Source organism: Beta vulgaris, chromosome 6, assembly GCF_026745355.1.
Source record: "Beta vulgaris subsp. vulgaris cultivar EL10 chromosome 6, EL10.2, whole genome shotgun sequence".
In the NCBI taxonomy this organism is placed as follows: domain Eukaryota; kingdom Viridiplantae; phylum Streptophyta; class Magnoliopsida; order Caryophyllales; family Amaranthaceae; genus Beta; species Beta vulgaris.
In genome coordinates, this window is record NC_079207.1 from 69,413,871 (window position 1) to 69,436,863 (window position 22,993).

The window sequence follows — 22,993 nt, forward strand, 5'->3', positions numbered from 1 at the left end:
TCCATTAATCGAGTCAAATTATGTTAGAGCCAACAATCAAGATGATTTGAGCTAGTCAAGATTTGGGGTGACTCATTAGAGTATAAATGAAGTTCTGTCATGTCTTGCGTGCTCTGAACACAAACATACGTGAGAAAATCTTATAACGAGACCCTAGATTAACAAATAAAACGCAAGAATATGTAAATGAAAGATAACATGGAATACCAACATTTTTTAAATTTTAAATAATAATCAAAGAATATCAGGCACAATCATCTACATTATAGTTGAGATCCGACATATATTTACATGTCCAAATTATTTGAGATCTATTATAGTTTTGAGTAATCAACAAACCAATTGAGTCTCTAATTTGTAATAACTAAGGCTATGTTTAGTTCATCTGAACTTATCTGATCTGATCTGAACTTATTTTTTCTAATCTGATATGATCTGATCTGATTACAAGATCTTATCTTTTAGATTTTTCTCAATATATAAGAAAAAATATAGTCATGTGGGGTCTTGTTTGATTCGTCTCAATGAGTACTTTATTAATATTCAATTATTATAATTTCTACTGATATGTAATAAAAGATATTTAATAGTATAATAATTTTTAAATATAAACATGATCTGATCTGAACTTATTTTTTCTGATCTGATTTGATCTGAAATAAGCAAAATTAAGGTGAACTGAACATAGCCTAAGAAAAGAAATCAGATATAGTCAAGTTAATAGACATGATATATCCTTTTCGTTCCCTCTCATAAATAAATAAATGATTCATTTTCCATATCAATGATTAAGTTTAGACATAAGAAATAGAGGGTTAATTTTGTACATTTATAAAAAAATTGTGTCATAACCTATAAATCTATACTAATATATTAAAAGGTGCTCATCAACAAAGAACCGTACCACGTAGCGCTATCGCTTAAAGTGTTGAATTAATGTACTCCACATACAATAAAAAAAATAGAAAATGTATGATATAAGATTTGACCCCATGACCTCAAGCTTATATACTAAAGTCTTAACCACTAAACCAAATAATGTTTGATGCAATAGTTTCAATGTAAAATGCTAATAAATGAAAATTACGAATACTCGAGGCATTGCCCGAGCCTAAAAACTAATCGGAAATGAAAAATAAATGTTGAGTGTTTTAATTTATTTTATAGATAGAATAACTCTCTACAACTCACGGGACAGAACAAATAAAGATCTACTCCCTCCGTCCTATAATATAGTGCTTGTTTCTTTTTTTACACGATCTCCAAGACACAACTTTGACCTTTAATATCTTCAATTTCGTATTAATTAAATATATAAAAAGTTGGTATTATGAAACTACATATTGAGACGAATCTAACAAGATCCCACATGAATATGTTTTTTTATATATACAAATGAGAATATTCGGTCAAAGATTTTAAAGTTTGACCACCAAAAATGAAGTAGGCACTATATTATGGGACGGATGGAGTATAATAAACAATATCAAAGTACTAATTAATGAATTTAAGACTTACCATAAACTAAAAAGTCTTCTCCTTAAAAATTAAACTAAAATGTCTGACAGCCTCCTGAATGAACAAAAGACACTAGAATTTTTAAGGGAAAAAAACACAAGAGAGAATAGGGTGAAGTCCAAATTACTTCATTATATATGCGCCTATATAAACTGAAGTCTGAAGCTTGGGTAGCCTATAGTTGCTCTCAACATCATCTATCTTATGCGCCTTTAAGAGTTTTCCAGGTACTTCAGTTTGTTTTTTCCCCTCTTTCTTCGCTTATATAATGTTTATCCCTGCTCAGCCATCTTTCATTTATACATTCTTATAAAAACTAGTTGTCTTCAGAAAGAAGAGCGAAAGGAAGAAGAAGAAAAGGGGAGACTTGTGGGTTTAAAATGGAATCATACCAGTCTCAAGGCGTAAGTAATAATTTTATGGCATCAATAATCTTCTTCTTTTTTTCTGTTTTATTTAATCATCTTATTATTATTATCATCATTGTAAAAACTACAGAAAAATGATTTAGTTTCATAATATTTACATGAGCTAAGTAGCGAAAGATTAGTCGTTTATGCGTTTTAAGATATTATTATTGTGAAATTTAGTCATTTTCATTATGGTCTATTCCTCGTGTTTCAGTTAGCAAAAATAAGTTGAGTTCAACAAAAATAAGTGGCGTGAAATCGCCTAAACATGCTTTCGAGGAGTGTTCACTAATTCTCTCTAATCTCAAATTTTTATTCTGATCTCAGTCTAACAAAGCACTTGTACTCTTAACGATAGCAATGTTAAAGAAAATCAGTTTTCGCGTCTTAGGATGCATTCTTTTCACCTTAAAAAATTAAGTTTCAGGTTCAATAAGTTTAGATAAGTTCAAATAAGTTCCAATCAGGTCCAATCAGGGAATCAGTTCCAATCAGTTCTAATAAGGTGCAATAAATTCCAAGCAGGTGCAATAAGTTCCACTTAGGTCTAATTAATAAGGTCCAATAAATTCCAATTGCTAAAAGTTAATAAGGTTTAATAAGTTTTAATCAGGTTCAATAAGGTCTAATAAGTTCCAATCAGGTCCAATAAGGTACAATCGGGCCCAATAAGTTGAATCAGGTCTAATAAGTTCAGTTCATGTCTAATAAGTTCAGTTGAAATAAATTCAGGTCCAATAAGGTAAAAAGAACGCAACCTTAGTAAATCTTGATAATCTATCCAAAGGCCAAAACCTCCAAAAAAGGCATGAGAACAAACTAAGAAAAATGAGTTTGGTCAGTTTCAATCTGTACTTTCTATATCTCAAGTCTAGCTTATGAAAGGCTCCTAACATAATTGTTCTTGTTATGAAGTACTCAATTAGATATATTTATGATTCCCTTGATTTCTCCTACAATTTTTGTATGTATGTTAGAAGGCGACTAACCATAATAATGTAGACATAATTTGATTCTAAGTCTTGCACATCATTTTTACAGGACTTAACCAATTAAGCTAAATGACATTTATAACTAATTCAATCTATATAAATCTATACAATTATATTAAAAGGCATGCATAAACAAGAAACTGTGGCATGTGGCGCTCTCCTTAGGGAGTTTTAGTTCATGTAATCCATGTACAATAAAAAATTTAGAAATTGTGTAGTATAGGGTTTGATCCCGAGACTTCAAGTACATATACTAAAGTCTTAACCACTAGGCTAAGTTGTATTTAGTGTTATTATCATAAAGTATTATATTAATAAATGAAAATTTTTCTTACCCGGGGCATAGCCCGCCACTAGAAAATATATTAAAAGGCGTGCATAAACAAGAAATTGTGCCACGTGACGCTCTCGCTGCTAGGGAGTTTTAGTTCATGTAATTTATTTATAATAAAAAAAATTAGGAATTGTATAGTATAGGGTTTGATCTCGAGACCTTAAGTATATATACTAAAGTCTTAACCAGCGTAGTATAGGGTTTGATCCCGAGTCCTCAAGTACATATACTAAAGTTTTAACCACTAGACTAAGTTGTATTTAGTGTCATTATCATAAAATATTATATTAATAAATGAAATTTTTTCTTACCTGGACATAGCTCAGGCCTAATAACTAGTTTTTTTCCCTAAAGCTTGCGACAAGTGGTAAAGGAGTTGATGAAGCTGACACAGCTACTAGCGATCCTAGTGATTCCAAACTTAAGAATTCACTTCCGGAAATTGAGGTTAAGATACTCGGGAAGACAATCCTCTTAAATGTCTACTGTGAAAATAAAAGAGGGATTTTGGCAACATTAGTTGAAGAGGTGGAAAAGCATGACATGAAGGTTCTCAATTGTAGCATGATTCCCTTTGAGAGTTTTGCCTTGGACATCACAATTGTTGCACAGGTAATTTTTTTATATGACCAGATCATTTTGAAAAAGTACAAATATTTGTAACTAAGAATATTCTAAATATCATATGTTAATTGATGCAGATGGAAAAGGATTTTAACCAGAATGTGAAGGATCTTGTACAAAGTCTTCGCTCTGTCCTCGTTGTGGCTAATCCCGGAAGTTGAAAGGGTAAAGACCATTATGTTATTGACATCTATATGTTACCTTAGCAGTTAGCATGACTACATATGGCCTATGGGGGAGTAACCACAATGTCCCGTGGTGTTGTATCATGTAATCTTATGGTTTTATGGAAACTTCGCAAACTAAAAGTGTAATAATTGATAAGTCGATTCATTTCTTAATTTTCTTTTTCTACAGTTATCAGTTTATTTAATTTTGTTTAAGAGTAGAAGTTATAGGATCACATTGCTAATACTTATGTTTGAGGTTGCATGGACCTTTTTGTTTGTTGGATAACGGGAAGATGTAATTGATAGATTAAGGCTATGTTTAGTTCACCTGAAATTTTCTGATCTGAACTTATCTGATCTGATTTGAACTTATTTTTTCTGATCTTAACTTATTTTTTCTGATCTGATCTGATCTGATCAGGTCTAATCTGATCTGATATGATCTGATTTGATTTACAAGATCTTATCTTTTATAAAATATATTATTACTATTATTACTTTGTAATTCATTATTATGTAATACATTATAAGATCTTCTTTATAGTATTACTATTATTATCATTTTTATAATTTCTATTACAACTTTTACACAACTTTTATTATTAATAATAATAATAATAATATTAATAATAATAATCATTATTATAAGAACAACAATAATAATTATAATCATAATAATAATAATTATTATTACTAAAAATAATTATATAACTCAAGTCATTAATTTATAAGAGCACTTATACAATGTTTCACACTTTCCCTTAAAAAAATATTTCACACTTCAGAAGTCGGCAGACTCAACTCTTTTTTTTCATATAACATAAAATAAGATATACAAACAACTATGACTTGCGCATAAAAGAAATAAATAGCGTGCAACTTCAAATAGCTAGAGATTTGAAATTCGGTAGGAAGAGGTGTACCGTATCTAAATTTATAATTTGTATCTCACACTTAGCTTATTTTGAAATGTAATCCGAACTTAGTAGTTTCGTTGTCATGGATTTGAGCTATCATATTATATATATTTCTTATTTTTGCGTCAATCTTATGTTCTTAACACGTGGCTTTTAATTTTCTATTATTTAATAACAACAAAATAACTTAATATAATGATAACAATGACATTTATAATGGTAACAACAAGATTAATAATAATTATTAATATTAATAATTAATAAGTACTCCCTCTGTTTTTTTTATCTTTCTCACTTGGAATCTTGACACTATTCATGCATAGAGAGAATCTTCTCAAATGTTCTCAATTTATAAGAAAAAACATAGTCATGTGGGGTCTTGTTTGATTCGATTAGTACTTTATTAATATTCAATCGTTATAATTTTTACTAATATATAATGAAAGATATTTAAGTTTTAAAACGTGCATTGGAAGACGCGTACAGAAAAGTAGGAATGATAAAAAAAACAGAGGGAGTACAACAACAACAATAATAATCCTTTTGAACAAATGTACTAGTAAATAATAATACTCCCTTTGTATTTTTTTCTCTTCTTTACTTAGAATCTTGACACTATTCACAATTAGAGAGAATCTTTTAGATTTTTCTAAATATAAAAGAAAAAATATAGTCATGTGGGGTCTTGTTTGATTCGTCTCAATGAGTTTTTTATTAATATTCAATTAGTATACTTTTTACTAATATGTAATGAAAGATATTTAATAGTAATAATGAGTTTTAAATATAAGCATGATCTGAACTGATCTGATATGATTTGATCTGAACTTATTTTTTCTGATCTGATCTGAACTTATATATTCTGATCTGATCTGATCTGATCTGATTAGATCAAAAATAAGGTGAACTGAACATAACCTAAGGCTATGTTTAGTTCACCTGAAATTTTCTGATCTGAACTTATCTGATCTGATTTGAACTTATTTTTTCTGATCTGATCTGATATGATCTGATCTGATCTGATCTGATTACAAAATCTTATCTTTTAGATTTTTCTCAATATATAAGAAAAAATATAGTCATGTGGGGTCTTGTTTGATTCGTCTGAATGAGTACTTTATTAATATTCAATTATTATAATTTTTATTAATATGTAATGAAAGATATTTAATAGAATAATGATTTTTGAATATAAGCATGATCTGATCTGAACTTATTTTTTCTGATTTGATCTGATATGATCCGATCTGATCTGATTATATCTGAAATAATAAAAAATAAGGTGAACTGAACATAGCCTAAGTCCTAATTAATGGGTAAAATTTCAGTTCAGTCTAATTCGGCATGTATATATACCTATTAGGTAGGGGCAAAGGGTTATCAATTAGCTTATCAGTACTCTAAAAACTAAAACGCAATACAATGAACCATACATGATAAGGAGATTGAATATCTCAAAGGGAGATAGAATATTTAGGGGGTTTATATTCTTCAACTTATTTTCGGAAAAATTAAGAAAAATTCAAAAAAAAAACGTAAGAGTTAAGAAAAAGTAGTCAGGCTCAGAAATTTCAATTATAAATGTTCACGATAAATAAAATAAGTCAAAGAAATATAAGTTGAAAAATTAAAAACCCAAAATAACTAACTACGACAAATATCAATTACGTACAGTGCATCCAACCATTCTCTTGAGATCTCCTCGGAAAACGTGGGGCTCACTAGCCGCCTCCCGAGTCGAAAAACTCCTTCATTGGCGCCTCTTCGGTCATACGAGGACTGTCTTAGTAACTTAGTTGAAAAATGGTTGAGTATCAACAATTGGACATACTCAACATTTGAGTAGCGTCGTGAGACCTCCTCTCGAAACATGGGGATCACTAGCCCCCGTGAGTCGAGAAGCTCCTTCAGTGGCACCTTCTCGGTCATAAAAGGAGTGTCCTAGTAACTTAACAGAAAAATGGCTAAGTATCGTCAATTGGACCTACTCAACATCCGAGTAGCGTCGTGATACCTCATCGGGAAACATGGGGCTCACTAGCGCCCTCGAGTCGAGAAACTCCTTCATCAGCACTTCCTCGGTCATAAGAGGGGAGTCCAAGTAGCTTAGCCGAAAAACGAATAAGTATTGTCAATTGGACCTACTCAACATCCGAGTAGCGTCCATAGACCTCCTCGAGAAACATAGGGCTCACTTCGTGAAAGAAGTGTTCCACTCACGTAGCCAAAAAATGACTAAGTATCGCTTATTAGCACCCCCTCGGCTCGAGGATGACCCCCCCTTGGTCTAAAGAACCAACTCGGGCTAAGAGAAAGAACCCTCTCAAATGGCACCTAACACATAGAAGGCGTCAGGTTGGAGATCTCCAAACTTAGCCAAACAACATCAAACCGACTAGGGAACAAGAACTACTTGGTTCGAGAGTACCTTTCTCGGATAGCTGGAGAGTTTGGCATATCGTGTGTCTAACGCACAAGCGAACGTCAATTGCAGGAGCCTTGCGACCGATGCGATGACCGTACGTGCCTTAGACCAAGAGTGCACCGAGTACAACGTCTCGGAGTCGAAATTCAACACCCCCAAGTCGGGAGAATTTCCATGGACCCATCGTGTCATAGACTCGGGATTCATCACTCATGGGTCGTGAGAGTTTCCAAGGACCCCTCGCAAAATCGTAAACTCGGGATTCAATATCCCCGAATCGAGATAGCTTCCATGAACCCCTCACAAAATCATAGACTCGGGATTCAACATCCTCGGGTCGGGAGAGTTTCCATGAACCTCTCGTGACATCATCGACTCGAGAAAATCACCTTGACAGCTCGGGAGTTAAGTAGCCAAGCATTAGATGCGCCGAGCACATTGTAGTGCATCGGTCACGAATCCCCGCTCCCCCGGTGGTACCTTGAGTCTCTCGCACTGTGTGTTGGGAGAATCACTTTCCAATCTTCGGGGTTAAGTAACCAAGCATCAGTTTCCTCAAGCGCATGTCGTGCGTCAGGCGCAAGTTCCTGCTTGTCTCTCGGTGCATCTGCGCCTAATGTACAATGGAGTCACCCTAAATGCTCGGGGATCAACCCTCGGTTTAGTGCCTAGTGATGTGCGCACAAAGGACTCGGGATTTCAGACGCCAGGCTCAGTTGTTTTCCACTCGGCTCATAAAAGTTCCCCGACAGCGTTAAGCACCTAGTGCCGGCTAGCATACAAAGGTAACCCTTGTTCAAGGGGCCTATGCCTCGAAAAAGTTTGCGAGACCCCCGTGCTTGGTTAATCATAGCGCTAGATAGCTATCTCACGACATTATTCAACCTTGACAAAAATATTATTATTCCGCCAATCAACCACACTAAAAATGGTGGATTTTCACTCTTACTTGGCGTGGGGCTAATTGTTTGGACCCCTTTCCTAGACTGGCTCATCTATGTTAAAATTACTAAAATACACCTGCATCAAGGGGAGATAATCCTTTACCGGCCAGCTGGAGCTAACTATGCCCTCATATAATGGAGGTTCCATCCTCTATAAATAGGGGTTGCTTCATCAGTCAAAGGGAGGGAAATCTCAACTACAAAAACCAGAGCATTTCTCTCTACATTTACTCACTTTCCCTCTCTACCTCAATCTCAACTCACTTGAGCGTCGGAGTGGCTTTCTCGAGACCCCCCCAAGCCAGTTTTTCATTGTATTTTGCAGGATTGTTGGAGACCTCTTCCTCAACTCTTCAGACCTTCTCGGAATTTCAATACTCTCAACACTACAATCATCTTTGACAATTTCTAGGAGTCAAACAAAAACAAATCGCGCAAGCAATTTAATAGGCATATTGTTGTCCATGTCCAGTCATTAGTATTAACAGGCCAAGCTTAACCAGCCCACTTTAAGTACTGGATAATCCAAACTCCCAACCAGGTTTTTTTATTGGGCCAAACATGCTAAGTCGGCCTGTTCTTTAACAACTCTAATTTACATTTGGTGTTTTTTTTATTGGTGGCCTACCATTCTGGTATTACTCCCAATTTCCATCATTTTTTTATGGAGTTACCTCCATCAATTATTGTATACATTAAATAAGCTGAAAGTCAGTGCTTCTGGGGAACATTAATATGCCAAAAAGAGGCACAACTTGCTACGGTCACTACTCACTACTCAGTACTCACTACTCACTAAACGCTACTCAACTAGTGTATATATAAGTTACAGAGCACATCAATTGCATACTTCACAAGTATTAATATTGGCATATTGCTGAAGGCAAGCATACTAAGCTCTTAATTTCGCTTTTGTATTTTGTATAATGTTTATGCTAGAATTTCATCAGTCTTAAATTTCTTTTTCTCCTTCTTTGCAAGGAGAGATTAACTTTCTTTTACATCTTAATACCTATATTTTCATATACAAGTTGGTTTGCTTTGGTAATATGGCAGGGATCTTTCCTCCCAGCTCGAACTCGTTGGAGAACTATGCGCTAACTCAGGAGTTGGCAATTTGGGAAGTTTCGGGTTCATATGGAGGCGTCAATAATGCCGAGGCCCAGTAATTTGTTTACTGAACTGGTAACCCACTTTTTAATTGTTTTTTTTTACAATTATTTGTACTTTTATTTAAGTCATTTTTAATTAATGGTTAGTAATCTTAACTTTTTCAGTTTTTTTTAAGGGACTTTTGAGAGTTTTAATTGGGGTTGTTAGGTTTTATTCAATTCAACTTATTTTTCACTTATCTAATTTTTTCTAAACTTATTTTATCTTATCTTATTTGAACTTATATTCTAATTTATTTTGTTTTCTAACATAGTTAATCTGTTTTATTCGATTTATTTTAACTTATTTTATTTGAACTTATTTTTTCTGAAATAAGCTAAAATAATTTGAATAAACATAGCCTTAATTAGATGTTTTAATTGATGCTGCAAATTAGTTCCCTAGGACACTACGCTAATCAAGTATGTGATAAACAAAATAAATACTTTTTTCCATTTAAACATAATTACACTATTTGTACATGTAGTGTTTATTATTTACATTTTACATTTGATTGTTTTTGGCGAGCGTGAACTTTGATCTACGCTAATATTATTGTAGACCAAAACTACTTATATGACATAGTAACTTTTTTATGATATAGTGACTTTGCAATCCCTTATTATATCCACCTATATATGCAATTTTTAGGAGGAGGGATTATATGCTTAAAGAGTTGTGTTCCAGATTTACCGAAGTTATTGGGCAGGCCCTTATTATACTATTGCAGCCTTGTAGGCGGGTCACACTTCATTTTTGGGATGATGGGTTTAACATTAGATGAAACGAATTTTCCTTTTTCCTATTATTTACTTTTACATGTTTTAAAAAAAAAAGAGACGCCAAAATTGAATAAAATATTCCCATATTGCTTAAGCTACCTAAATAATATAGATTTTAACATTTAGGGGATTTAATTATTCCTCTAATATCGGTAAACTATTATCGAGCTGGTTTGGCTGTCTTAATGGGAGAATACTCTTTATATTTCCAAAATATACTTGTTTTTTTAAAAAAATTTAAATGGACATGATGCACACTAACTTAGTGTGCACTAGGTTTATAATTGATATTAACTTCATATAGTGAGTTTTACAGAGATATAGTAAGCCTATAGTACAATATAGTGGATTTTATTAACAAGAAAACATATAGTGAAATTATATACAATATAGTAAAGGAATTAATTTTAATGTTTTAACATGCAAGAAGATGTAAGTTGCATAATATATGTCGTGACACGTACTTTAACATATAGAAATATGTATTTTCTACATGATATCATGATTGTCTGAATGATATAGTGAGTTTTTGCATGATATAGCGAGTGCCTGAGTGATATAGTGGATTGTTCAAAAATGAGTTTTTGATATAGTGTGTTTCTAAATGATATAGTGAGTTTCTTCACGATATAGTGGATTGTTTAGAAATGATGTAGTTTCTGCATGAGATGTAATATGATTATGATGATATAGTGAGTTCCTTCGTCATATTGTGAGTTTCTGAATGATATAGTGGATTGTTCATGAATGATACATGTTTTTGACCTGGTTTACACTAAAGTTAACGTGAACCGGATCCACGAAAATCAAACTGTTTGCTTTTTAGTATGCAGTTGGAGGGATACATAATCTTTCTAAGTTTAGAAAATATATGTCTTGTTGTTGGAGAGTTTATATATTTTAACTTAAATATTAAAAAATGTTATAATTATGTAAAATATTGTTGGTTAGTCCAGGGACAAATCATCTTCAGCAGCATAATTTTCTTTTATACTTCCTCCAGTTTTAATTAATTACAACATTTGAGTTTTTACGTTTTTTAATGTACAAATTTAATCATTAATATCTTTAATTACATTATAGTAAAATTATGAAAAATTGATGTATTAAAAATTAGTTTAATTGAGACAAATCTAATAAGATCTTAAATAACTACATACCTTCGTATGCAAAAATCACTATCGATAGTGATTAGTTTATTGGTGAATAGTGTAAAAATTAAATTGTTACAAATTGTAATTAATAAAGAACTTAGAAAGTTATGTGAATAAGTTTAGATAAAATCGAATAAAGATAAATAAGACGTAATATATTCAGATAGTTAAAAACAACGGTTTTTTCACCAAGTACCCCCGAGTTTTCAAAAAATTCACCAAGTACCCCCATGTTTTCAAAATTCACAAGGTTCCCCTCAGTTTTGTGTAAATACACCCAAATACCCTTAGTGACTAACGACCTTAACCACCGTTAGCCATTAATCCTAATTTTTTAGATTTCAACCTATTAATCAACCACTAACCCTAACCCCAACCGGCCTAACCTTTAACCCTAACCCTAACAATAACCCTAAACCTAACCCTAACCACCCCTCCTCCACCCTCCCACCACCCCTGCCCCCATCCCCCACCCTCCCCAACCTCCCGCGACGCCCCCTCCCCACCCCGCGATGCCCCCTCCCCCACCCCCGCGCTGCCAAGCAGTTCCCCAGCTATTCGATTTTAGGGAAGAAACGAGAGAGACGACGGACGGACCACCGATAAGGTTGGGCTTACGCAATTCGAAGCAAACAGGGGATGGGAATTGAGCCGAGAAGATAGCGAAGGAAAGAGGGGTGTTCGGCGTTGTGGAGGTGGTGCGCACATTGGTGATGGTGTGGGGGCGCGGTGGTGGGGGGAGAAATCGAACGAGTTGGGGGAGGATGGTGGTGGTGCGGGGGCGCGGGGGTGGGGGGAGAAATCGAACGGGTTGGGAGAGGCGCTGACGAGGTTGCGGGGTGGGGAGGGGTCGGGGTGGGGTTGGGGCTGCAGTGGGTAGGGTGGGGTGGGTGGAGGGGTGGTGGTGGTTGGGTGGTAGTGGGGTTAGGGTTTGGGTTTGAAATTAGGGATTAGGGTTAAGGTTTGAAATTAGGGGTTAGGGTTAGATTTAGTTAGGTTAATTAGGACTAATTAGAGTTTAATGAGGTTTAAGACTAACGGTGGTTAATATCATTAGTCATTAAGGGTATATGAGTGTATATACATAAAATTAAGGAGTACCTTGTGAATTTTAAATTATCTGTTGATTTTTTGAAAACTGAAAGATATTTGGTAAAAAAATTTAAAACAATGAACCCATTATTTTAAGCAAGTTGAAACGCTTTTATCTCACGGAGTCACACGACCTATTAGATGCATTATTGGAGTGGGATATGGAGGATGCAGATCCCCCACTCCCAGTTGTGTTTGTTAATTGTTACTGAGCTATAGCTAGGTAGGGTTATGTGAAGTATCAATTTTAGTTTGACCAATCTATCTAGTTACTAACCTGTAGGCTGTAGTCCTGAACGTAGATAATATGCATTCACTAAAAAAATGTATATAAAATGCTTTTAAGTTGTTTATATATTCCAGTTTAGGAAATTGCGTCCTTATCGGTACGTTATCATTCAGCAAGTTCTTGGGAAGCCAATTCCTCGACATTTAAGATACACCTAACGAAATTCAAAAAAAATTTTTTCCTGAGGGGACCAATCAAATTCATTTCATGAGTAGAATATTCATGTATTACCAAATCCAAATCGAGCTTGGATCGGCGTCTCACAGTGAGATGTCAAGATGATATTTCACAAAATATTTGATATCAAAATAGAGTCACTTGGTATCAAATATAGTCACTGAGATACCAATATTAAAGTAACTCTTACTTTCCTCTAAAAAAAAGTAATTTTTACTTGGTATCAAAGTGTAAGTTTGGTACCAAACTTATACTTTGGTATCAAATGACTTTATTTTGATACCACTTTGACTTAGCTTTGCTTCCAAAAATTTTGTGAGATGTCATATTGGCATCTCACTATGAGTTATCAACAATATCTAATCAGAATGTGTTATGTTTGTATATTTATGTCATTAGAAGTTTAATGACATGTTTTATTCAACTTTTTTTTGACCTGAATTTATTTAAATATATCTAAATTTAATTAAATTATCTAAACTTATTAAACTTTATTTTATAAGAGGGTCAGATCTTATTTTGCTGAACTATACTTATTAGATGTTACAAGCCCTACAAAACTACTCTATTTATCTTGTGATATAATTATCTTCTTTCTTTCTTTTTACGGGAATTAAGAAAGTAAAACATATACTTAAGGTTGCACAAAGACCAGGGTTGGACTTGAATTTGGACCGGAGTGAAAATTCAGGTCTGGTCCTCGGTCCATCAAAAATCTCAATTTCGAGTTTTCGATATGTGAAAAATTTTGATATAGACGAAAACCCAGAATTTTGTTATTATTTCAGATTATTTTTTTCTAACTTACTTACTTCCCCTCCTCCAAATTTCAAATGCAATGTTAAGTCATTTCCCTAACTCCCTAATTTCCTTAACCTTCCTCAAAGAGGTCCAAAAACTCCAAGAAGATTATATTAAAAAAAAAAAGTGCACACATAATTTTTATTTACCTAAATTTTATTTTTATTTTCTTAGCAAAAGAGATCAAAAAAGGTCCAAGCCTAGACCGGAAAAATCGGGTTCGGTCCCTGATCAGAAAAATTCGAGAATTACGGTCCAACGTCTAGCCAATCCTGCTTTTATCTAGTCCGGATCTGGACATAACACCCCTACATATCATGCTCTAGAAATATTTTGAAATAGGAATATTTTTTAGAATACCTAAAAAGAATAATAAGCTAAAACTTTATTATGTCTATATTACCACTGGTGTTTTGTATAGGATTGGACTATTACATATTAAATTTTTTTTAAGGGAAAGCCCAACGGGGTAACTAAATAACATTTATAGAAATATCCAAAGCTAACAAAGAGTTAATACAATAAGGAAAATTAACTAAACAAACTTATGTACTTATTACCCAAGGCGAGTAATGAGCTAGCTCATGAGCAACCTCATTGCCCTCCCTATGGACAAAACTCCAAGACACAACATATAACATACTACTGGTACGAACAATGTCATCAAGAATAAGATGGAAGCTACTTCCATCTTGCTCTCGTGAAGAAATTGCGTTAACAAGGTGAAGACAATCACTTTCCACAATGACATTCCGAAACCTAAACTCCGCAACAACCTGGATGCCAAAAAAAACATAGCCTTTGCCTCAACAATTAATGACTCCCAGCAATCCTCAACCTAAAGTCATAGTCAACAACGCCTTAACAATGCTCCTCCTAATCAACGCTCCAGCTGACGCACCTAAACCTTCCATACAATTCCCGTCCACATAAGCTCAACAGACCCATCCCCAAGAGATAACCAATGTTGTGAGTAGCTAATCCTACACTTGCCCCTCCTCTATCCTCCACACAAATTATGCTATGAGTTTTTGCATATAGGCCATGGTTTGGCGGGGATCACAAACCTTCCCCGAAAGAATCACCTATTTTGCATTCTAAATAGCCCTGCAAATTTTCCTCAAAAGCCCATGCCCTATACGAGGGAGCTGCTCCAGACATGCCAATGTTAAGTCGTCGAAGTAGTGGTAAATCCCTGTCACTATTTCTCCCCTACTTGAATCCCAGTTAAGCCCCGTAATAACAGAGTCCTATAAGCAATACAAAGGTTCCACAATGGTTCAATACTTGGCACACTCTTACTCGACACCCTTTTCGTCGGCACAAGCCATCCAAAATAAAGTTCAACACTATGGAGAGTATTAGCCTACCAGATTTTGCTCCATAATCTTGTGCCCATTGATGACAAAGCCACGTTTTCTTTATCCAACTCAGTAAAAATTGTAATGGGCTTAGAATGTTAAGCCTATAAGCTTGTTTTCAATCCTTCTATGAAGGGGTTCAACCTAGTTGGTTTGTCTCCTTGTTGGATTGTGTAACTTGTAATTTGTTGGTTCAATTAATCTACTTAGAAAAAAAAAACTCGGTAAAAACGGTCTGATAGGCCGAAAGAACGGAATAATTGACGCCTTTTTATGAGTTCTTTTACACTTTTTATGTAAAATTATTATTCATAGCATAGATAACTATATCAGATTATTTAGTATGATATAACGATAATATTGGCAATGAAATAATATGATTTAAACCAATAAAATTGGTAAATTTAGATCAACAATGATATTATAAACGATGTTCAATCATAGCAAATTAAAGATATTGAATACGACACGAAAAGAAAACATTTATTTTATGTAGATATTCATAATGTGATTATTTTTTCTTAATTATATATTATTTAAAATGTTATATTTTAGGATATTTAAAAATATTATAATTCGAAATTTAATTAGAAATTTAGGGTTATAACTAGAAAATTTCAGATTTATCAGACTCGAGTTACTTTGAGTTTCAGGCCGAAAATGCTTGTTCGAAACCCAAGAAAATCAATTCGAATTATTGGGTCTAGGCAGAAAGATAAACTATTTAATATTGATATTTTATCATGAAAATAAAAGTTTTCGCTTGGTGTTTGGATAATAATACAAATGTAATTAATTGCATATGTTTTAGGTGCAAAAATTCTAACAAAAGATGTGATAGTAACTTTGTTATTTCATGATATATATTCCTATGTGGATGTCATCTACTTTAATTGGTAAAGTTTTGTGAGAATGATACCCAAGACTAGAGATCAAATTCCGTCTACATCACCACGCTTAATTACTCATTTACACCAAAAAATGATATATTCCTAACATATATTTTTTATTGTTAAACGTGCCTTACTTGGATAATAATGTAGAACAATCAACTCAAATTTTTTTTAATAAACAACATGGATGTGGGGTTGTTTGAAATTGATCAATACTTCCTCCTTTCTTTTTTACTCGCAATATTTTTTTTTTTACTCTTCATACATCAGACTTTGACCGTATATAATGATCTATATACACAAAGATAAACATAGTCATATGATATCTTATTTGATTCGTCTCAATTTTTAATTTTTTAATATATCATTTTCATAATTTTCACACATACTGTTGAGAGTGTAATCCACATGTGTCCCACATTGGAAGAATTGAAAGTATATGACTAATATATAAGCTAATGGGTTACTCCACCTATCACCATATGGTTTTAGAATGGATCCCCATCGGGCTTGAATGTTGTCATACTCTTCTCTTGTGTGGGCTTGTGCTGAGCCCACCGAGATCTGTCATGGTATCAGAGCGGACAATCTCGGCCCAAGGTATGTGGCCCATTGAATGCAAGATGGAAGGTTTGATCTGTTTGGAGCAAGTTGCCCAACAGAATTGTCTCCCAAGTAGGGGCGCCCCAAGTAGGGGCTTGTTGACCTCATGTTGGAAACCCAAGTAGGGCCAACGAGGTGTATGTGACCTATCCAATTGCAAGTTTAAAGGTGGCACACATGTGAGGGGGAGTGTTGAGAGTGTAATCCACATGTGTCTCACATTGGAAGAATTGAAAGTATATGACTAATATATAAGTTAATGGGTTACTCCACCTATCAACATATGGTTTTAGGATGGAACCCCATCGGGCTTGTATGTTGTCATACTCTTCTCTTGTGTGGGCTTGTGCTGAGCCCACTGAGATCTGTCATTGATAAATTTGATATAATTGAAAATGGGTTTGGGCAACCCAGTACGAAGGAGGAGAGTTTGGTCCACATACAAGCCCAAAGGAGGTTCCATACTAAAACCAATTGGCAATAGTAGGAGTAGCTCCTCTAACTTATATTGTGGTAATTTCTCTCCTCTTTCTCCAATGTGGGACAACTCACATGTGCACAACATACATGGGGTTCAACACCCCCCCCCCCCACATATGAGTGTCCTTAGAATTAAGGCATACTGGTAAGGCAATCCTCATTAGGAATGATCGTCCAATAAAGGGACTTATCCAATTGCATGAAAAATGCCCAATATAAAAGACCCAACCAACCTTGGGATCTGATACCATGATAAATTTGATATAATTGAAAATGGGCTTGGGCAACCCAGTACGGAGGAGGAGAGTTTGGTCTACATACAAGCCCAAAGGAGGTTCCATACTAAAACCAATTGGCAATAGTAGGAGTAGCTCCTCTAACTTATATTGTGGTACTTTCTGTCCTCTTTATCCAATGTGGGACAACTCACATGTGCACAACATACATGGGGTTCAACACATACATAATTAAAGTTATTCAATGGTCAAAATTATGCCTCGACAAGTGTGAAAATAGAAATATTGCAATTAAAAAAGAACGGAGGAAGTATGGAAGATGACAGGTGCGTGGTTGGAGTAAGTAGAACTTATTGTTAACAACACTATTAAGGAAGAGATCGACCCAGGCTAAGTCAGCTAGACTTGGATCAAGTCGTTCATATAGATAGTGTCATAGTGACATTTTGGAAAAAATTTTGGTTGACCTTATGGTTGTTAATCCTTATGTGAGAGGTATAAATAATGAAACGAAATTCAATATATAAGAGCATTTATTATTATTTTTTCTCAATCTCTCTTATCGGGATCGATTGTCAACGATTAGGATCACTTTTTCATTTTGTCACTTGGGATAGGGTGGGAGGTTGGCCAGAGAGTCTCCCTTTTTATCCTATACGTATAAGAGTTCATCAAATTACCCCTATAAGAGATGTTGGATCCTGCACCACATGCTCTGTTCTTTTGTACTTAAATTTAGTTCAATTTAGTTTAATTCAATTCAATTTGTTTCTTCTCATAGTTTTATTAGTTTAGAACATTTCCACTACAATTATAGTTCATTTCAGTTCAATTCATCTCATTCTAAAAGAATAGAAGTTCATAGTATAAATCTATTGTAAGTGTTGCCAAAAAGTTACTTTAGCCATTTCCTTAAGCTTGGAAAACAATTGTTTGGTATAAGGAGAAAGACCTTGTCTAGATTCCCACTGCACGATGTTCTTGGTCTAACATTTGCGAGCTAGGCACTTGAGAGTAGGGGGAGAGGTAAAGGAAATTCCTACTCCCAAGTACTGTAATTGGAAGAATTCCACCTTATGATCTTAATTTTACAAAGTTAATTCCCAACCAACTATACCATGCAGTTTGATTTGGGAATATTGTATATGCTAGTGACCGGAAATTTCTCTATAGTATCTTTGTGATATACAAGTAGTTTTCATCAATTTTATGATACATTTCTTTTCATAATTTTTATGTATAAAAAGTATACTTGGTTTAAAAAGTACTTTAAAATAAAATCTGTTTAAGATATATTCACTATGTGTTTTTAATTGCTCTTTCATATTTGGATGTTCATAAATAGAAGCTCGAGGTTTTGCACAAACCCTTTAATTGCTCTTTCATATTTGGATGTTCATAAATAGAAGCTTTGTTATATCTTCAAACTTGTCTTATTAGGATATAGAAGATCCGATGTTCTTACACGAATTCGTAGCAGACTGTTTGGTTGATAATCCTCCAGAAGACATGGAAGCCATATTGCACGAAATCAACACTCTATCCTCTTCCGGCTCAGACCACAACTCATCATCATCAACAACAACAATATGTTCGAGTGTTGAAGATCAAGGTATGAAGCATGGAGGAAATACGACGGTAGCGCTTCGAAAGAGGCCAAGGAGGCTCCCTGAACAATGCCATAATCACATCATAGCGGAGAGACAACGTCGTCAAACCCTTAGCGAGCGTTTCATTGCTTTGTCCGCCCTCATTCCCGGCCTCAAAAAGGTATTTACCGCACCCGAAGCCCAATATATTTTTCTCCATATAATCGCATTAGCATCATCTTAATGAGATAGGAGATACCAAGGATGTCTTGACCTAGTAGTTAAGATTGAGGTGTTGTGAACTGATAGGTCATAGGTTCGAATCCCCTTCCCCTTCTTTGTACTTTGTACTGCCTTCGTGACTCGTATGGATTAAAAAAAATGAGATGGGAGATAATTAGTGAACATTAATTAGACCTAAAGAAAAAGAGAAGAAACAATGAGATGACTATACAATCAAATATTGTGGTAGGGTGGTGTGTGTTATATTATATACTACCTCTGTTTCTTCTCAATTTGCATAGTTTTACATTATAACAGTCTATACATTAACGTATTAAACATAGTTTTGCATAGCTAATGATTGTCTCAATGAATGCAGATCGATAAAACATCTGTACTTGGTGCAGCTATCATCCACATGCAACAGCTAAAAGAAAGAATAAAGATCTTAGAAGAAGGAAATGCTAAAAAACAAATGGAATCCATTGTCGTCCTCAAGCAACCACACATCATTCTTGAGAATAGTGAGTGCAACTCTTCAACGTGCAACCATAATCTCTCAAGCAAATTCAGTGATGAACAACTCCCGGATATCGAAGCACGATTTTCCAATGATAATGTCCTTATTAAGGTTCACTGCGAGATGCAAAAGGGTATTCTCATCAAAATTATGAGTGAGCTTGAAAAGCTTCAACTATTAGTTACTACAACTAATGCTATGCCCTTCAATGGTAGAACACTAGATATAACCATTATGACCCAGGTACTGTATAGCACTTTTAATCATGATATCATATCATTAGCTATTCTTTTTTCTGATTATTGCCTTTGATTCGCAGTACTTTGACATAATGTTTCAACCTATTTAATTTGCAGATGGAAGAAGATTTCAATATGAGACCACAAGATGTTGTTCAAAACCTACGTTCAATCTTTCAATAAGTTCCATGTTTTGTTTAGTTTAAATTGATCAATTTTCTTTTAACATATAAAGGTTAATACAAATATACAATTAGGCAGTTTTCTATCAATAGTGTTGTTTACATTCAATAATATTTGTAATCTCCTGGTTTGATATCTTGCAATAAATTTTCTTGATGCAAGAAGCTTTATTTTCTTTTACTAATTGTGGCTAATTTGGGAAGAGATATCCCTGATAGTATACATATGCGTGCACAAGGTGTATGTGGAATCTTTATACACTTTAAATAGAATCAAGACTATTTTAGTGCTTAGAGGCCCTCTTATTTCAGAAGAGGGGTTCGCTTCTCACTTTTTTTTAAGAGGGATTTTCAATCTAAATCTTCCCCTTAATGGCTATTTGGTTGCAATTTATATTCATATGAGGCGGAAGTTCCCAAGAAGTATCAATCGAATTAAAAGTTCCTAGTATTGACGAATATGGTTTTGATCATTGTAAGACAGGATCTATAGACAGACATAAATCATTCATTTTCAAACACCCCATGATTAATTATGACTTTGGAATGGTTAAAGTCCATGATGAAACAGTCTGTATCTAGAGGTTTTATTGTCAATTTTGACCCCTTAGACTATCTATGATGGATCGTGCAATGATGATGTGACTATATGAGTTGTGATTGTGTTGTGGGTTGTGTTTGTATACGTTATGGTGGTGCAACAGGGTTTTGAAGCTTGTGGAGGAGTTATTGACTTATTGTGACTAAAGTTTGATTGGTTGGGAATGGGTCGTCACATGATGACATGAAAATTTTGGCTCACGTTAGGTGGGAAGAAGGTTGTGTTAATATTATGCCAACAAATCTAATATGTTTGGGATTTAAGGAGTTTATCCTTTTCCCTTTGTTTGGTCAGAAACCAACTTAGTGGGTCATGCTTAGTTAGAGCTGTCAGCTCCGAAGTGTGGGTGAGGTCGTATGATCAGGTTGAATGTCGTTAGAGTCGGGTCAACTAGAAGTCCGGGTTGTGTGTTGAAAAAATCAGGTCAGATATGGATTTGATTCAATTTCAAGTCATGTCAACATGGGTCGTCACGCTTTCGAGGATGGATCGGGTCAATTAGTGTTCGGCTTGATTCACATCGGGTACGAAGCATGTTACCGAGGGTTATGTCAAGTTCAGTTAAAAGGTTCGGGTCATTGTCGGGTCGTGTAGTCGTGTTTTCAATCAGGTCATTTAAGACTTTCATTATTATTGGATCGGGCTAAAGCCCGAACGGTCTCGGTTCAGTGTCATTCAACTCTAATCTCGTTCAAGTCATGTCGATATTTGGTCAGGTTGGCCTCGGATCACATAGGTATTAGGTTAGGTCAACCTGTAATCTGATTAGCCTCATATCAGGTTACGTTCGGGTCTGATTGAGTTTAAAGTGGATTAAAGGTATTAAAATGAGTCAACGGGTGGATTTGTGTTGACAAATCTTAGATCAGGTATGTTTGGGCTAGGTCATGTTTGGGTTGAGTAATTATCGATAATGGTCTAAAGTCCAAGTCGGGTCATTGATGGATCGAGTGATTTCTATATTGTATGTACTAAGTCAATATCATTATCAGTACCAAAACAATCATATTCGAATTAATTTGATTAATTTTATTTTCTTTAATCTAGTAATTTTAAAGATAGGTTAGTCTAGCTTTCAGAAATAATTTGTATTTTTATTTCCTTATAGTTACTTTTATTTATATTACTTCTTTCATATTATTTTCATTTTATATGCCTCGCTTCTCCCCTCTTGGTTTCCTTGTAGGTGAGCGAGAGTTGGAGTTATCATGGAAGCTTATCCTATACAACACTGCATCCTTAACTAAAACCACACTACTATTTAACTCCAGTTTTGCCTCAACCACACCCCAACACCAGGAAGACCCTGCATCAAGAAAGAAGATTCATGCAACCACCTTGCTTCAGTGCAACACCACTGTCACTCCTTTCTTAACCAACTTTCCACATCAATATCGCTCAATTCATACATCCATCCTGGTAACAGGATTGGACGCTCCGTTCCAATTCACCACAAACAAAAAGTTTCAGTAACTATGAATGGGTCATGAGTGACCTTGGAGCGGGATCTCTGAAAACCTGCATAGATGTAACGTGGCAGCACGTGGGGTGGTCATTAATTGTTGATCAGAGATTGCCGCCAAATGCCATGAATCAATAATCGAGATTAAGTAAGGAAAAGAAAAGAAATACTGAAAATCAATGGTAAGGATTGAAGTAATTCGAAGATTGAGGATGATGTAATGATGTGCCAATATTATATAGAGTTTTTACCATGTGCCAGATGGATTATTGGTCTTTATTGCGCACTTTGGAACCACTTTTAGTACTAATTTGCTCCTTGTAGTGTGTTCGTAGTTTCAGGTTTACTATTGTAGGTATTAGCATATTTGGGTGCATTTCCTACTCATTTATACCACTACATGAGATGATGTACTTTTGAGAGCACGCGCATTGAGTTGGAAGATTTTTGAAGCAAAACGAATAGTGAAAGAAGTAGAAAAATGACTCTTGTCAGCTCTTTTAATGAAAACTCGATTTCTAAAAATCCAAATGCAGTTGTTTCAATTGGGTTATACACTTCAAGAGCTTTCCAACTAATGATTACTTGCCTAATTCTGATTAATAACGAAGAAGTTATGGTGTTTTGAAGATAAGAATTGTGCAGGCCGATGACCGCCCTACCGGGGGGAATCCGCCCCGGCAGCCCGAGCGCCTTTACTTAGCCAAATTTCATCTTTGGAGAATATTGGAAGAAAATAAATATCTTGTTGCGGCCCCGGTCGGGCGAATCTGTCGGGGCGCTGTTTCACTTCTACAAAAAATGACATGACAACCGCCAATCCG

At 34.7% G+C, this 22,993-nt stretch overlaps 2 protein-coding genes across 3 annotated transcripts; both read left to right on the forward strand.

Annotated features, from left to right (window-relative positions):
* Positions 1 to 1,640: 1,640 nt before the first annotated feature.
* LOC104897820 (transcription factor bHLH19) lies at positions 1,641 to 4,219 on the forward strand. 2 transcript variants are annotated; one of them, XM_048646438.2, is made up of 4 exons: positions 1,641 to 1,745; positions 1,839 to 1,922; positions 3,609 to 3,866; positions 3,956 to 4,219. In XM_048646438.2, the coding sequence occupies exons 1-4, from the start codon at positions 1,656 to 1,658 to the stop codon at positions 4,037 to 4,039; spliced, it is 516 nt and encodes a 171-aa protein (XP_048502395.2). In that variant the 5' UTR covers positions 1,641 to 1,655; the 3' UTR covers positions 4,040 to 4,219. The 2 variants fall into 2 exon arrangements, with proteins under 2 accessions (XP_048502395.2, XP_010683070.3); XM_010684768.4 differs by having other exon boundaries at positions 1,642 to 1,745; positions 1,849 to 1,922.
* A 4,837-nt stretch (positions 4,220 to 9,056) lies between these two features.
* On the forward strand, positions 9,057 to 20,291 carry LOC104897821 (transcription factor bHLH25). The gene is made up of 5 exons (XM_019250508.3): positions 9,057 to 9,217; positions 9,391 to 9,519; positions 18,795 to 19,124; positions 19,545 to 19,928; positions 20,042 to 20,291. Exons 2-5 carry the CDS (start codon positions 9,472 to 9,474, stop codon positions 20,105 to 20,107), a joined length of 828 nt encoding a protein of 275 aa, XP_019106053.2. The 5' UTR covers positions 9,057 to 9,217; positions 9,391 to 9,471; the 3' UTR covers positions 20,108 to 20,291.
* Positions 20,292 to 22,993: the final 2,702 nt, after the last annotated feature.

What these genes read in the sequence shown, in the direction of transcription:
- LOC104897820 (XM_048646438.2), top strand. Translation starts at nt 1,656, where the DNA reads ATGCGCCTATATAAACTGAAGTCTGAAGCTTGGGTAGCCTATAGTTGC. An exon ending in CGCCTTTAAGAGTTTTCCAG is followed by an intron (nt 1,746 to 1,838) that starts GTACTTCAGTTT and finishes TATAAAAACTAG; the next exon opens with TTGTCTTCAGAAAGAAGAGC. An exon ending in AATCATACCAGTCTCAAGGC is followed by an intron (nt 1,923 to 3,608) that starts GTAAGTAATAAT and finishes TTTTCCCTAAAG; the next exon opens with CTTGCGACAAGTGGTAAAGG.
- LOC104897821 (XM_019250508.3), top strand. Translation starts at nt 9,472, where the DNA reads ATGGAGGCGTCAATAATGCCGAGGCCCAGTAATTTGTTTACTGAACTG. An exon ending in TCATTCCCGGCCTCAAAAAG is followed by an intron (nt 19,125 to 19,544) that starts GTATTTACCGCA and finishes CAATGAATGCAG; the next exon opens with ATCGATAAAACATCTGTACT. An exon ending in ATATAACCATTATGACCCAG is followed by an intron (nt 19,929 to 20,041) that starts GTACTGTATAGC and finishes TTTAATTTGCAG; the next exon opens with ATGGAAGAAGATTTCAATAT.